At 39.7% G+C, this 17,664-nt stretch overlaps 2 protein-coding genes across 2 annotated transcripts in view; one reads left to right on the plus strand and one right to left on the minus strand.

Moving 5' to 3' along the window:
* The window catches only part of LOC306773883 (gamma-aminobutyric acid receptor subunit alpha-5-like), a gene marked incomplete at both ends in the record, with an annotated part of 34,927 nt that overhangs the window by 12,949 nt on the left and 4,314 nt on the right, over positions 1-17,664 (minus strand). The window contains 4 exons of the mRNA XM_079263827.1: positions 1,500-1,643; positions 8,478-8,560; positions 16,294-16,514; positions 17,452-17,519. Of these exons, the coding sequence (XP_079119953.1) occupies positions 1,500-1,643; positions 8,478-8,560; positions 16,294-16,514; positions 17,452-17,519 (516 nt within the window). The remainder of the gene's footprint in view (positions 1-1,499; positions 1,644-8,477; positions 8,561-16,293; positions 16,515-17,451; positions 17,520-17,664) is intronic.
* LOC306773884 (gamma-aminobutyric acid receptor subunit beta-3-like) overlaps positions 1-17,664 on the plus strand; it is a gene marked incomplete at its 3' end in the record, with an annotated part of 90,953 nt that overhangs the window by 6,879 nt on the left and 66,410 nt on the right. The gene's annotated exons all lie outside the window — the stretch shown is intronic.

Here is a 17,664-nt window from a genome sequence, read left to right on the forward strand (position 1 = left end):
GCTTTGTTTCTGGTTTCTGCTTTTAAATTCCTGCTTTTCATTTGTGATGTCATGGTTACTTTCGGAATAAACCGCGGTATAAAATGTCATGGTTGATTAACAGTAAAGATATCTCACTTTCCATAAAAGATCATTCATAAACCATAAGAGTTATTCCATATCTCAGATGTTTCATGTTCTGAATGTAAAGCTTGAAAATCATCAGAACTGTCAAAAATGAGGAGGATGACGATGATTTTGCTGGATTCAGTTCACAGTCGTGGCCCAACTTAAAAACAACTGGGGAGAAGAGTCCTTTTTTTTTTTTTTTTTTTTTTCAAATGAAAGTCTTCATTTGACTCTTTCACAAAAACTGAAAATAATTAATTTATTCTTTGGTTGTTTTTTTTTTTGTTTTTTTTTTGTTTTTTTTACCATTTCTTACTATGTAATAAAACAAACTCATTGTAGTATAGTCCACTGCTATTTGGTGTCCACCAGGGTGCAGGAGACCAGTATCTTATGGAGTAAAGTTTCTACCCTAAAGTGATGCAAAATGTCTCAAACTGCATAAACATTATATATATATATATATATATATATATATATATATATATATATATATATATATATATATATATATATATGTATATATATATATATATATATAATATGTTTGGCAAAAAATCATCACCTGCCACAGAATGCCAAGAACAGATTTTAAATGGCATGAATTTTGACTGTCTTAATTAAAATGCAGACATATAAGGAATTTTCATGTGATTTTACACCTTTATGGTGTTGGAAAATTCAGCAACGCATACAATCATGACTTTTTTGTTTGACAGTAATCATATCCAGAAAATCAGTAATTGTGACATGCCTGTCTGATCTCTGCTTCATGTCAGCAGCCTCGCCTGCTGTGTCCTGTTTGGTGATGCATTTACAGATCAAAACAAGTGGTTTGCAGTATACATACAAGCCAAATGATGCTGTGTTGCTAACAGAAACAAAACAAAAGCAGACATAAATTAGAAGCATGAATTATAGCCTGTTAGTTGTAACCTGTTGTTCTAGACCAGAGGTGTCCAGCTCCGGTCCTCGAGGGCCAGAATCCTGCAGGTTTTCTATGTATCCCTGCTCAGACACACCTGATTCAAATTAATTAGTAGTAGAGCTTAATCAGTTGTGCACGTCATTGGCTGTTTGATCCATTTAGTGGAAGCTAGATGTGTTGGAACAGGAATACATGGGAAACCTGCAGGACAGCGGCCCTCGAGGACCGACTTTGGACACCCCTGTTCTAGACTGATAAATAAGCTGTATAAACACTGTGGGAACACCTGCTTTGTTCTGCTGGGCTCTTATGTAACCCCACTGGGATTTAGGAGTACAACTTTTTTCATTAATCCTCCCACTCTTAGTGCTTTATCACATGCATCACTAGCACACCTACTACATAACCATTAAACCGCTGGTTTAAAAAAAACAACAAAAAAACCCCATAACACGACACCCACCTCTGCTTGTGTTTATGTCCTCGGTGCCAGCAGTCTGCCCGATGAGGTGGTACTGGTTGAGCCTGGAGCCGTCTTCCGCCACCACCACAGACTTGGCAGCTCCCTGAGTCCAAGTATAGACCACCTCTGACACAGGATAGGCATCTGAGGACGGACGAAGGCAGATTTTTACAGTACAGGCTGAACATGATGCTCATTGGGGCTCCTGATGTTTTGGGTTTTGCTTGTACGTTTGCACAGTGTGTGTATTTGTGTTTAATTTAAGTTTGTTGTTTTTGTTTTGACCTACGTCAGAGGTGAGCTCCCCTCTCGACAGAAACCAGGCGGTTTCAGATTAATCACAACATTTTGTATCACACATAGCTGAGGCCTCTGTCTCTGCATATCATTTATCTCCAATCGCCGCATGCTGAAGCTACTTTTACGTCAACTGTGAAGTGTGAAGAAGGGAAATTGTTGCTGGGTGTGATGTGACGACTTTGCATTGGATCTGAAATTGCAAGTTGGTGACCTCTGGAGTCTATTTAAATCCACCAATTCTTCAAAAAATAGAAAATATTTTAAGTTTTTTATTTTCATGATTACAATTTAGTGTTTCCAGGAACACAGACGACAGCGAAAGAAGCGAAAGGAAGCCAGTAAAATAAGTTTGCAGCGGCAATTTAAATTCTGAACAGAAAGACTTGGAGGCTACATACTTACTGTTACCTATTAGTCTTAATCATGTTACAAGTAAATCTTTCAGACATAAAATGTTCAGAAAAGCGTAAACATTCATTCTTGGCTTGACCTCATTTGACAGGGTTTTTATTTTTGGCCCTTAGATCACATCTTAACCTGGGTGTTTCCATTCTGGGTGCTCATTTAGCGTCTGGATGCTGCTGGAGACGGCTTGCAGTGTGTAAATTTAGCCTGCAATCGCCAGGCCAAAGGCCAGACCTTAATTGGAGGGTAGATTGAAGCAAGGGATTATCAGTGAATTTCATTATGTCCACAAGAGATAAAGAGTTTTGGCAGGCCAGACGGTGCACCTTTGCCAACTTCTCAGCACTCCATGCTGGCTGCTTTGCAGATTCTGCCCCGTGTGTGAAGCAAAGGAAACTCCAAATCAGCCAAAAGACATCAACAAAACGAGGAAATGGAGATTTGCTGGAGTGCAGATCTGCTTCCTAAAATCTCACAAGTAATTCATATATTCATGCATGGGCGTTTATATGGAAAATGGAGGGAAAGCAATCATGAATGCATTCACTGTTCCATGTGTTTGGCATATTTTTGTCAAGAAAACAGGCCGAGATACGTGGTGTTAGGCTTTGTTTGATTGATTTCCCGCTGCTTCGGGAGGCAGGTTTGCATCATCAGCTGCATCTTCACCATCTGAATCCAGGAAAAATGCGATTTCTCAACACCTGCTATACAATAAATAAAAAAAAACAAAAACATCTTTTTCTTTTATTTCGTCATGGTGCTTGTGTTTATTGTAATCATGCAGCAAATGTAGGAAAAGTAAGGTTTTTTTTTTCTTTTTGGCACGACTTCCTCCATTTCTGCATCAGTATGGATCCTTTTATGCGTTAGCTGAGTTGTTTTTTTGTTTTTTTTCAAGGTAGGATGTTTTTCGTTTCAGCAATTTATTGTCCCTAACTGAAAACTTGATTTACAGACACATACTTCTAAACATCACATAATAAAATCCAATCAGGCCCAACAACCATTATTTTAACAATTTCAAAACAATTGAAACAAAAAACAACACACCTAACACTTAAAGGATTTATCAAATAAAATGCTATGAAGGGAATAAAAACACTACAAGAGGTAATTTAGCAATAAAAAAAAGCATAAAAGAAATGAAAGTATGAGGCCATAAAAATGCTCTTTCACGAGGAACAACGGAGTTTTGTTGTGGTTCTAAATCTAAATGATATGAAAATAAAAGCATATTGAATAAGAAAGATCACATTCATCGATATTGATAATTATAAAAAGGTGTTAAAATATATTTTAAACGTAGCGCTGGCCTTTTGTCTTTTTCTTTATAAAAAACACACATTCAGTTTATATTTAGCTTTTTCATTTATAATAATAAAAAAATGAATTTAAGAAACCTGAGCAACGTCTAAATACTGTGGGGAAAAAATGTTTGGAAAGTAATGCATTTCCAGACATTTGCTTTACAGGTTCCATTCTCTGACTACATAGTGCAGAGCTGTCCAGCTCCCGTCCTCAGCAGCAACAATCCTGCAGGTTTTCCATGTATCCCTGCTCCAACACACCTGACTGAAATGAAAGAGTCATTGTGCAGAACTTCATAGGCTGTTGGATTCATTTAATACGTGTGGGTGAATGTGACATATAGAGTTAAAGTGCTTTGAGTGGTCAACATGACTGGGAAAGCACTATGTAAGTACAGTCCATTTACCATTTTTAGCTAGGTGTGTTGGAACATGGATGCATGGAAAACCTCCAGGACAGCGGCCCTCAAGGACGAACTATGGGCACCCCTACTGTGGCCAATAGGAAGGTTGAGGACATAGAGGACTGACATGGCCCAAAAAAGAGAGATAACGGGATGTTTTGCACTTGTAAAGATTAAGAAGCATCGTGTTGGAGAATATATTTACATTTAATGCAATAAGGAAGCCCAGTTTGGTTTGCTTTGTGCTTGTAGAGGTTTCAGAGAAATCTTCCATTGACGACAAAGTGGAGTTTCATCAGGGGCAATACAGCTTGTATTCCTGTGGATGCGAGTGACTAAAGGTCCATGGTAAAACAAGTTGGTTGTGTTCCCAAATTTAGTTTTGTAGCCAGTTTCTCTGCTAAACTTGTGAAAACCAAAATACTGCCATGCTGGTGAACTATTCAAACTTTTTTGGAGACATTCTCCTCCACCTCTACCTGCTGCGACATGTTTTGCAATACACATGCTATTTGTTGTGTTTTGACTAGGCTTGGTGACATATGAAACCTGGGTCTGCAATTGTGTTTGGTTAGGAGGAAGTAGTATTAAGCTACAGGAAAAAGCAGGGAGAAGTGTGTTTCTCTATTGAACTTCTTATGAACCCTTTTCTTCTATTGCACCACACGATTGACAATGACTTAACACCCACCAACCCATTAAATGTGGCTTCATATGTAATTTTGCTGGTACAAATATAAATTTACGAATCAACTCCTGTTGGGAAGAGCTGAATAAACGGTGGAACTTAAGTATATATTATCTGACTGTCCAGCCATTCACATGCTAGAAGACTAGAATAAATTATGAAAGTAAAGCAAGGGGAGTCCTATACACCAGGTTCAGAGATCAACAGAGAAGCGAGGAGGTGGATTTAATTGTAACTACAATGTGAAAAAGCCACAGATGCTGACTCATCACTCTGATAATTGATGCAGTAACATTTCCCATGAACGCTTTTCCATTATGTATCATCCATCTCTTGACTGTGTGATGTTGTTCACAAGCTACTGCCTAAACAAAATGCAGCTAAACTAGTAGAGAAATTTAAATCTCCAGGAAAACAATACGTTGAGAAAATGTTGCTCCTGTTCGGCAGGTACAATTAAATATATTCAGCAATATTTATAAGCTGGATCGTTTTCCCCTTGGAAAAAAAAAAGGCTAATTGGAATTAAAATTGGTAGGAAATTTAGCAAATCTACTCTCCATAATGGCTGGTATTCTAACAGAGAAGTTCATTTAGAGCCTTGCATATGTAATGGTAACTCCCAGTTAAGATATTTAATAGTTTTTGGCAAAAATTATGCCACAATACAGAATCAGGGTGTGAAATGTTCATTAAATACACTTTATGGATCAATTGTCTATATGACCTCCATAAAGGCAACACATTGTCAAGGAGGAAAGACATCAGCAATGACCTTTAATAAGCAGTTGTTCATCAGTATATGGAGGTCATCATCCTGAAGTTAGGGCTCATTCACAAGTGGAAAAATTAAAGATCTTCTCTCAGCATTAGACTTTACAGTGTTTAGAGAAGCTGTAAGAAAAGAGAGGGTAGATCTCAGATTCTCCAGGCCTCAGTTGGCATCTTAAATGGTAAAGTTGACGAGAGTGCAATTACAAGACGACAGAACAGGTATGGTTGGTTTGGAAGGGTTGCAGGTGGAAGAGTTTTATCTGAATAAACCACAAGACAACTGGAACAATCTCCGTTGGACAGACGAGATCAACGTGGAGCAGTTTCATAAGAATCCACAGCATCATGTTAGGAGAAAACTAAACACAGCATATCAGTACGAACTCAACCAAATATCAATCAAGCACAGTGGTGGATGAAGGGCTGAGATCTGGGCTTGTTTTGTGGTGTAGGTCTAGACTCAGGTTATACAAAATCCCATCAGTAGCTCTTCTGAGCTGAAAGTCACTGTTTTTAGCATCATAAAGGAGTTTTTCCTTTGCTTGCAAAATCACCATGGTAACCTGGGTAGAGGGTTTCATCCTGAGACTGTAAACTGCTTCTTCTCTGATGACAGCAATCAAGCTGAAACCTTTAAAGGTCATTAGACAGAAATCTTGTAACTTTATTGCTGAGTCTCTAACCAAACTGAAAGAGCTTTAATCTGCGTTTCACATGAACTGACATTCATAAAATGTCGGCCTTTTATTCACCAAATTAATGCAACGTTGGTTCAGCGACATCTGTTTTAATTCAGCTTTGTTTGAATGTAAAGTGCCAATTCACAACAAAGTGATCACAAGGCACAGACATAATCAGTCCAAGCACTCTATGCACCTTCCAGTCAAAGAGTCAAGCGTGTATGTATGCAGGATGCAGATGTACACCGAAGTCTTCTAGGATCAAATGCGAGGCCATCTGTCTGACGGCTAAAGCTTGACAAAAACTAGGTCATAAAACAGGACGATGATGCCAAATGCGGAAGCATATCTACAAATGAAAGTGTTTAAATGATACAGTTGAAATCCAGACCTCAACCGGAGTGAAATGATGTGATGGGATCTTAAAAGAGCTGTTCAGGAAGAAAAATCTTAATCATTCTTTAGTACTTTTAAGCCCTTTGATGGACTGGTGACCTGTCCAGGGTGAACCAGCGTCTCGTCCAGCGGTTGGTGGGATAGACTCCAACTTCCCTGCACCCCTTAAATGGACCAGGCAGTTAAGAAAATGAATGAATGGATATTTTAATCCTGGCTGATGAGGCAAACTTTGAGAATATTTTCTATAGAAACTCTGATATCCATTATCAGTGGGGTGTTTTGGTTCCGGTAAAACATCATACACCCTCTCCATGGCAACCCAGCCAGAGGTGACCAGTCCCCAGCTTGCATCACTCATCAGGCAGAATCACCATCTGTAACTAATTTTATGACCCTCTTCTTAGCCAAGCCTTGGATCCCAAGCTTGCTCAAAGCCCCAACATCTTAACTCAATGAGCTCAAATAGGTGGCCCAACATCCTCTGCTCTGTCAACTCCTTGTACCTGGTATATTTCAACTCTTTATTTATTTAACCTTCTCTTATCATGTAGAGGCTTGAGATTAAATTGTCTCTTTTACAAGCTCAGCCTGCCCAACGTGGCTGAATCGTAGGCTCTCGAGCATCCTCCATGCGCTCTTCTCAGTATACAGTGAGATCTACTGTGATCACCTGTTTTGTATAAGGTGAAAAGACAACCATGTCAGCAGGCAGAGTTGTTGAAATGATGTGCTCAGGAAAGTGTTGCTGCTTTTGTATATCCCCTTTCATCTGCAAGTCAGCTCCTGAAGCAGGGAGGCCATTCACTGACCTTGTAGGATATGCTTCTCTCCAGACTTGATGAAGATGGTGGTACTTCGTAACATTGGTTTTTTTTTTCTGATTGTTATAGCTATGGCTACTGCCTCTATGAATACTTTCAGCGCTCGATCATGCTACGAGGGATAGAAACCACTATTACACTTCCAGAGATCATCTTTTAAAGACAAACACAAGATGGTGTGTTTGCATTTTGGTTTAGTTCTTCTTAGATAGCGGCACAGTGTAGTATGTCTTATTTTATTTACCACATTTTTTTCCTTTTTATATTTTTATTCCAGTCATTTTTTTAAATATATTTTTATAATTAGGATTTTTTTTTTTATTTTTTTTTTTTTTTTTTACCTGGTTGTGTATTGTAAGCCTGGCTCATGAAGCTAAAAGTTATCCGTGTATTTTCTCTTTTGAAAGGACATGCTTTCCTTCTTATTGGACTATAAGTAAGCAGGGCAGCAGCTGGGATTAGTGACCTGAAGTGACCTGAGAACATACATCAAGGCTACAAATACTCAGTCTTAAAGGGGTGAGCGCGTTGCCTACACCAATCTTCTATGTTCTAAAGGCCTTCCTATGTACAAATATGACTTCACACACAATAGAATGCCTATTATGCATTTCTTCCTTCAACCTGAAGAGCTTAACCATGATAATATGGTTTGCACAAGCCATGGGAAGCCCCGGCACCTCCTTGCACTTTAATTGGATTGTGCTCAAATGTGTAAGTGGACATAGCAAGAGTGGGCGGGCAACACCTCACTAAAATCTGGGGATAAGAGCCTTATCCTTTTATCCCAACAGAACCTTGAGATGTGGCATTTGGCCAGATCTGTCTTTAAATAACACCAGGGCTTCTTGCCTCTGTACATGTCCTCACTTCCTGCCTCCTGCGTTAAGAAGCGCCAGGAACAGCCTATCCCATGACTGGTATATTTGGGTGTCCAAGAACCAGCGGCAATCTATTCTCATCTCAGGATTATATTAGCTGAAGGATGGACTGTGAATACTTTATTCCAACGTGGTCAAAATATAGAAGATTTGCAAAAAAAAAAAAAAAGCATTTAGCATCGCACCATAAATGTCACATATGTTTGCTATGTAAAACCTATTGCATTGGGCTGCAAAAGGCCACTGTGTAACAATAATAGTGGATGCTGTGAGGAGAGAGTGGATGCAGCCTTCACGGCAGAGGGATTTTACTCACAGCTGCCAAACTTGAGAGGGCATGCGTGAGCGTCCATGGGGAAGTCCTCCAGCTGCATGGGGCACTCCGCAGATATGGTCAACCTGGAATAAAACAGATCACATGGAAAAATGTTGTTTTACCCCTCATACTGTTAAAACTTTAATTTAAATCAGGTGTGTTGGAGCAGGGAAGCCCCTTAAATCTATGGTATAATGGTGCTTTAGGACTAGAATTGGAGGTTAATGGTGCAACTAGAACAGGAAATTCATGACGTTTTGATGGTGTGGTCAGAAAGCATGTCTATGTCTTGGAACTGAAGTGATAACAGCACCACCTAGTGGTCGGAGTGTGTCTCTGCTCTTATTGCTCCATAAAACACAAAGAAACTTTGGTTTAATCTGTAATGTCCAACCAGAAATGCCTTAATAGAATGAAAATTATTTGAACTGCTTATGATGTCTATATTTACCCCCACCCCCACCCAGATGTCAGCCTATTTAAACCTTCCACAAACACAACTGCTGTTTTATATTTCATTTCCTGTTGGCAATCACTCCAAACCTCTCTTAGCTACAGAGATGGTGCCTTTAAGTGTCCCACATACACGCCGGCCTTGAAAATCTAATAATTCGTACTTTTTCTTTATTATTTATTTTGAGCTATCTGTCCTAGATTAAATCAAATCCCCGTGGGTATGTCTGCTCTTTGAGTGATGATGAATAGTAATGCCATGTTGTAATGATTGTGGGTTCACTGAAGCTAATAGGCTCGGTCCAGAAGACTCATTATATATTTTTTATCTGTTTTTTAACCATCAAGGCATTCCTCAGCATTAGTTACAGAGAAGCACTTTTTGTTTTTCCCCTAACTGAGCTACATCATACTCTTAATTATCACAGTGTTGCCAGGGTTGATGCAAAATCTACTTGGGACATGTATTTTATGCTCCAATACCTTCAGCATGTACAGCGTGTACATACTGCTGGAGGTTTCCAATTAAATCAATACGGTGAATGAAGTGGAACGAAGTGGGAAAAGAAGCTACTTCTGGTTTCCACGGAGACAACGATTCTGGGGCTCAGCAGGATCATCCAGTCTGCGTTACTGCTTTGACGTAGCTCAAGGTTTTTTCAGCGGAGGGGAGGAAAGGGTTTCTCTGGGACAAATAAATGAGAACAGGGCTTTCGGCAATTATACCATGTTCTAATTATTCACATAGGCTTGCCCCATTAACAGAACGAGCACAAAGAGAGCAATACCCGAAATAAGATGCTTATAAATCCAAATCTATGTTCCTTAATAAGGGTGTCAGCGACTGTACTGTGCAAAAGTCTTAAGCCACCCCATGTTTGATTAAGTTTTTACGGAAATATGGTAAATAAGTGTAATTAATAACTGAAACGTACAAACTGAGCATAGAGAGTGTGCCATTCTGATCATCTTGGCAGTCTATATTTGGTGGCTAGTATGAATCCTCTTTGACCAACTTTCATGTCATTTCTTTGAATCGTCACACAAAAAAAGCATGTGAACCACATGCACATGTGAACCAGATGTACATGTGGATTACATATGCAAACGTGGTCTTGGAATGATTTTATGTGATCCAAATGTGTTTGGTGATCCACAGTTTTTTCACATATGGTTCACATAGACTCATTCTTAACCACATGTCAACAATTGTGGTTCACATGTGCCCAGACATATGGATCACATGTGCAAACATGGTTTTGAAATTGTTATATTTGATCAACGTGAAGAAAACTTCAATCACATGACTCCCATGTGAATCCCATGATACACATGTTTGGTACATGTTATCTAAATGTCATTCATATTTTCATTACATGTGAATCATATAAAATCCTTCCAAAACTATGTTTACACGTGTGGTTCACATGTGCTGTACATGTGGATCACATGTAAATGTGGTTTTGGGATTTCTGTAACCAACTTGAAGAAAATTTGAATCATATGGATCGCATGTGATTCACATGATACACGTGTGTTTGGTACCGTTTATCCAAATGTGAATCGTGTTTTCGTCACATGTAATTTACATAAGCTCATTTCAAAACCACATGTTTACAATTGTGATGCCTGTACATGTGGATCACATGTGCAAACTTGGTTTTGAAAGGATTTTATGTGATAATCTTGAAAGAAAAAGTGAATTACATGGTTTCCATGTAAATCACATGTTATAAACATGTGTTTGGTTCCGTTTATCCAAATGTGAATCATGTTTTCTTCACATGTGGATCACATAAACTCATTCTACATGTGGTTCATATGTGCCTGTGCTCTGTCAGACTACAGATACGATGAACAGTTCTGTCACCTGGCATAAACCCAGGACAGGCCCACACATGGACACTGGTGGGAATGTGAAGATCATCATGAGACTGACTATACAGTAAAATAAAAACCTAAAACAGACTGAATTAAGTACACAAGTATTTTAACTACCAAATGGCCACAAGCCTCTCAAGCTCAATGAATTTTTTTTCTAAAAGGTACAACCAAAGTGATTAAATGTTAAGAATTAAGCCACCATTCGTGTTTAAGAAACAATGATCCTTGTATCTGCCTGTGTCAGCCATCATCGAGCTTGCAGTGTGTTGTGAGAAGTGGCAGTTTATGAATTATCCATTGAGACAAATGCATAGAAATGTGCTCCAGGAAACCAATCGCTTTTGTTCTGTGTAACTGTCTTGAAATGCTGTGCCTGCACAGCAACATTTAGGAGACAAGGGATATGAGCTGTGAACGGCACATTTATGATGTAGAAATGTGTTTGGGTGAGATAGGTTTCATTTTCTGTCATGTGCTTGTCTATGGCTGTATGTGAGTGCCTCAGAGTGTTAACATACCGCATGTTCACATAAATCAGTGTGTTTTATATGCAGGGAAGTACGGTACTAGGGTTTGTTTCTTTATGTTGTTCATAGTAACTATAAACCTAGTTTTAGTAATTATTTCCGTCCTGGGTTTTAATTATTTTTCTCCAATATCTTGTATTGATCACTGGAGCTGTGTCGCTGCGTAGTCTCAAATATTCTCCAAGGAGATCAGATCTGGACTCTGGTGGCCTATCCATGAGTGAAAATGTCTCCTGCTGCCTGAATCACTCTTTCACAATCTGAGTCCTGTAAATGAATCCTCTGATGGATTCATGGTGTTGCTGAACTTAGACCTGACCAACTGCAGCAACCCCAGATAATAGACTTCCCCCGCAGGCTTCTACAGTACACACTAGGCATGATGTCTGCATCACTTCATCTGTCCTGATGCTCCCATCACTCTGGAACGGGGTCAGTCTGGACTCATAAGACCACACAACCTTCTTCTGTTGCTCCAGTGTCCAAGCTTTATGCTTCCTAGCAAACTCTGAAACCTTTATGTCCAATTATCATCACATCAAAGACGTGTTCTTATGGCTACACAGCTGTTTTATCCCAGTCAGTTTTCTGTATGACTTAAAGTGAATCGAATGAACTCGGCTGAACTGAACTGACATCAAAGTAATGAAATGATATGAGATCATAACAGATGGTATTTCCACACAGATATGGTTCTAGTTCTGGTATTAGGTCCATTTTCCAGTCTAAGAACCTTGGTACTTTATGGTGAACCAGTTTGCGCTCACACCAGTGTAACCAGAACCGAAGTATTTCCTGAAATTAACTATATTTCCAGAAAACCGAGTGACTCATGACATGTTACAATGTCCACATAAGCTTTTATGAATCTCCTATCCAGTTGCCTAAACTGGTTGCCAGGCAACACAACGCACAGACAATGAGGTTTTGCCCTAAAATAAGTTCCTGTGATTTATGAAAGTAATTTAGCTGATCTGAACTTTATTTTCATTCACAACTTTGTCATTCTACTGTTTTGATCTGTGAAACAGCAGTTCAGCCTTTACCCAGCAATCACATCACGGTTTGTGACTGAGAAGAACCACCATTTTTTGGTGCCCTTTGACCTTTTCAGGTTCCAAACCAGCTCATTTTTGATGAATGAACCAGCCAGCTCAGATTTAGCTTCAGGAACTAGCCTGTTTGAAAGCCCTGAAACTGAACTGAACCAAATCCAGCTGAACTGAATCAAACTGAACTGAGTTATTGGACTGAACTGTTGAACGTCGAACAGTTCTGTGCTTATGACTGATATTGTTAGACACACATAGAAATGGCAATGTACGGTTTATTGTCATGTTTATCGCCACTGTTTACGTTTGATTCGACCATGTTGGAATTTAAGTCGGAAACTGTTGATGCTCATCTGAGTTTTTGAGCTGTGAATTCCAGTTCCAGTTTATTTTAACTACTGGCAGCTTGGATATTCTGACATCAGAGTCTATGCTATCTCAGAGTACGTGAATATGGATTTGGATATAGGTTACTATGGCAACAATCCAGGTTTGAATGCTTTCCTAAACCTAACCCAGCCTTACTTAATTCATCTCAGCTTTATGAGAATTTTTAGAAGTCTGTTTCGACTCATCAAAGCATCAGAAATGTTGCAGAGTAGCGCTGGGCGATATGACCAAAATTTCATATCAAGATGTAGCTCTTTTTATATCCCCATTACAATATACGTAATGATATGACATTTTTTGTGTAATTTTGTGTCTGTCATCAGTTATGTGTCAGATGTGCATGGAAACATCAGCATTGATCTCCTTCCATCTGGGGGAACTATGGCCGAATGACAATTCACGGGTAAAAGCCTGTTGCAGCGTTTGCGTCTGGAGTTTATTATGAGCTTTCGCCTCCACTTGACGCTGTTTTTGCTGCTTTTGCTGCTCTTACTCGTTGACTCTTTATTCTCTATTCTTTATTCTGATTCTCGTGCAGGTGACAAAATGAGTTAGTTGTGTCGGAGTCCGTTGTTGGGACTGTGAGCTCGTCTGTTGTCTGTTCCACGTCGGTCTTTTGATATCCAAACCGCATCCATGCGACAGAAATTTCCCCTCTTTTAGGAACAAGCTCATCAGTTTGGGTTGGCTGGTCATCTTTTAGAGTTTATCCTGCTCTGAAATACGTCTTCTACCTTCTTTCTCCATGTTTGTTTATATATTGCAGCGTGCCGTAAAGCACATCATGACGTAAAATACTGCAGTAAAGCACCTCATTGTGGCGTAAACAATACAGCCTCATATGAAACGATGGACATTTTCTATAATCCAAAGGATATATATCGTCATATCGCCCAGCCCCATTGCAGAGTGTGTAATAATATGTTTGGGTTGGGGGATGGGGGGATGTTCAGGAGGGTCTGAACAGAAAATCTCTCATTTGTTATAAAGGTATAAGGCAGAAAATAAGACAATAAAACCGGATGTTGGTGGACATTTGCTGTTGTTTGTAACCTGAAAGTACCCAGATGGCCACTGTGTGTGTGTGTGTGAGTGTGAAACTGTGCATTTGTGTGTCAGTGTGTGAGTTTATATGGGAAACATCAGTGCCTCCTGTGGCTAAGCTCTGCTGGTAATGACGAGCAGAGTAGAGTAACAATCGGACGATTAAAAGCGCTCTGCTCTTACTGAGGCAAGAGACCAAAGCTGCTCTTACACTGTTGGAGACCAAGCTATCGCTCCCTCACTCTAACACACACAGTCAATTTTTGTTTTGCATTCAGACATGAATCCTAAGATTTCTATGAAGTCCAACTTGTACAAAAAGATTTGTACAATCTCATACTGGTTAAGCCTCGAAGTTAAAGGTCAGCGTTGCTTCCACAGTCTGTGTGTGTTCATCTGTGCATGTAATATATGTGACAAAGAGGAGCCTATAAATATACCCCTCCTTGCCTACGTTTCTATGTCAGAGTGGTCGCATATAGATAATCCACCCTCCATCCGGCATTATTCGTCCTGTCTGCGAGGCCTTGATCAGAGTGCTATCATTAGTGATACAGTCACCTCTGGATCTTCCAGCTGGTGAACTCTGAGAGTGAGCACAGAATTACTCTAATTCTCTGGTCGTAAGGTCACTCTGAGACATTAGTTGCAAGGAAAACAAGTTGAGTCATATATTGCTTTCCTACACTGAGACCGAAGCCCTGCCTCGCAATTTTAAATGAAAAAATCCAGTTATTTGTTTATCCATCCCCACTTTCTTATCGAGTTTCATTGAATTCAGTGCAAACAGTTTGGCTTTATGTTGCAAAAACCAGCATAAAACAATTTCTTCCAAGGTTCCCCTTGCTTTTGTAGAGGATTCTCATACTCATGTCTCAAATGTTCGTCATCCATTTATGTCTAAAGCACCTTAAAGACACTAGAGAACTCTTGCCATTTTCCCCATCACACTCCCCCATATTGACGACTAATTCAGTATCCACCTTGTACCTGACCTGTTAGCTGTCTCCAGCCAGCAAAAGACGATCTTGTTTTGTCTCTTTCTCTCTTTTAATCTTCTTGCGTTTCTTTGTCGAATCAGCAACATTGCATGATCAAAACAGTCAGTTCCTTATGATACCATGAAGCAAAACATCACGTCCCGGATGTAAAAGTTGTGTTGTGCAGTTTCTCAACCTCTGGATGCTGCTGGGTAGCAGCGGCTCCAGAAATAGACATGATAGATGCGTCTTTAAACTACAGTGCATAACATGTGATGCAGGTAAAATAAAAGCATAAAAACAACAAAACAGTTTACATGAATAACATAAAGAAAGTAGTCAAATTTACAAAGTTATGATCGAAACATTAAAAAATGAATTAAAAACTAAATAAGATGAAGGGTCAGTTCGGTTTGAAGACATAGACTGCACATTAAAATGATGGGCGGAGCCTTCGTGACGTCACCTGCAGGTGTCTGAAGAGCTGAATGTCAGCTCAGCGGGCGCACATGTCGTCACTTTGGGAAAATACAAAAATGGGAAAAGAGGTGGAGCTAAAAGGAGGGCTGTGAGTGTCGGGGTTGATGATTGACACCCATCAAACTAAAAGCTGCCTGTAGCTAAGCGCTAACAAGCTAACCCGGAGCTAACAGAAGCTAACCAGCTAATGGAAGTAAGCAAGCTAAAAATCTGCGGTTGTTCAATCAAAATGGCACACCTCGAGTTTCGAGACTGAAGGTATGAAGGTAGCACAATTAAACCTATATGGGTTTTTGAACCAGGCTGTAAACATGTTTGTGCACGATTAACATGTGAATAAGTTCCGGAAAATGTCAATTACAGACCGTATGGGGACTAAAGTTTCCTAATGAGGCAGAAATTTATTCCTGCTCCTAGTTATTGCTGTAACGAGAATCATGACGAGGACAGTGTTCAGGTTCAGCTTTGGCTTTGCACAATGAATAAATTAAGTTGGTGCAATGTCCTAATAGGGACAGTTGCACAAGGTTCTTTGTGTTTGGCTCTGATTTACCATTCGATCGCTGCCAGAAATGATAGTTCACAATGAGGTTACTTTTAATAATAAATGATCTCCCTCTGGAGCTTTCCTTTATCTCTCTCTCTCTTTCTTTTAAAGCAGACATGATTAATTCTGAATTATATAAGAAAGATTCTTCTTCTGCATAGAAGAAAAAAAGGGGGAAAAGAAACATTTGCCGCATCCAGATGCTTCATCTTTCCAATTTTAAAGACCTACTACCTGCAGTACTCCCATCTGACCACTGGGTGTCTCTGTTTTCCTGCCATCTGAGACACACATTGAGGCATCGCTGTGTATTCAAAGCTTTTACCTGTTTTCATCTGTACCTTAAACTTCTGTACTTCTCTAACACATGAATGCACTGTTTCATAAAATGCTTCCAACCTTGAGAGCTTCTTAGTCACAGTACATCACGTGTCGCTGGCGGTCTTTGCAGCGGCCTACCTCATGGTGTAAAGCAAAGTGCCGTCGTCCTGCAGCCTCAGCAGCTTGTTAGGCGTGGTCATGTTATGAGCAATAGACTTCTTCCCATTAAGGAAGAAAGTGTCAGGGGTCCAGATGTTGCTGGCAAGCAGGTTGTTTAATGGCAGCATCACCATTGGCCCTTTGAAGCATAGACGCTCGTCTTTCCAGCTCTGACGGAAGAACACGTCTATGGTGTATTCCTAAAAAAAAAAACAGCAAGAGAAAAAAAGATTTTGGGAGGGGAGTTTAAGAAGGCAAACTGGCTACTGGTGCACGTTCTAAAAATGGGATCTAATCAATCTTCAAAATCTTCAGTAATGGTATTTTAAATGTCTTTGGCTTTTGCCATAAATTTCAGCACTTCTACAGGATAAAATTAACTTGTTGACAAAGAAAACTTCATTTAACTTCACCAAACTGCAAAGTAATTCACCCTCAATGTTATTGTAAGTCATCTTAGATTTTAGGGATGCAGGGTTTGGACGTTGCAGAGTACATATCCATCACAGACGTGCTCGTGTGTGAAATATTGACTCGCTTCAAGCTCTGATAAACAAATGACCATGAAACAAAAACAATGCGGCATCCAGCAGGATGAAGATGCTGCGAGCAGACTGACGTATGAGCTCTTTTGGACCGAGAAACATTCAAGTTTCTCATAACAATCCATTCATCAGTCACGCCACCTCCAACAAGACCTCTCTCAAGTCAATTATAGCAAATTGGCAAGTCTGATGATGCCCTGTCAAAGCGTACCAAGGATAATGCAAAACCTAATGGAACATTTAATGAAAGAGTACATTTGAGGCATCTCGTTCCCCAGGTGGAACCTTGATGTTCATAGGAGACGGGATTAATGAAGAGGTAAATTATTTGGGAAAAAGTTAGAATGGGTCAGCCACATTGCATGAAATGTTGAAAGTTTAGCTCATCCTCTTGAATTTAATTTAATTCAATTTGCGACAAGCCACGAAGTCGGACATGAGCATACTTCCAGAAAGCAGCAGGAGCAGTGACACCAACATCGTGAAGTATAAACATATGCTGCCATCTATAAATAAAAGGGAGATGTTTGTATGTGTTTGTCTAGCTGATTTCTTTTTGCATGGCTGAAGTGTTTGCCGTGGACAAACTCACCATCTCCGTGTCAGACACGGGGCCGAAGCTGGTGACAAAAATGTTGGTCTTGATCTCCGTGACGTTCTCTGTTGAAGGGGAAATGATCAGAATGAGGGATAAAACAGAATTTAGTTGGTCAAATAGGAAAGAGATGATGCATTTTATGGGTGTTTTTATAAATATCATCATGTGCACCAAGGCTGGATGATCTGGGTGCGTACATAGGCCGCT

The sequence above is a fragment of the Telmatherina bonti genome, assembly GCF_933228915.1.
Source record: "Telmatherina bonti genome assembly, chromosome: 24".
NCBI classification, from domain to species: domain Eukaryota; kingdom Metazoa; phylum Chordata; class Actinopteri; order Atheriniformes; family Telmatherinidae; genus Telmatherina; species Telmatherina bonti.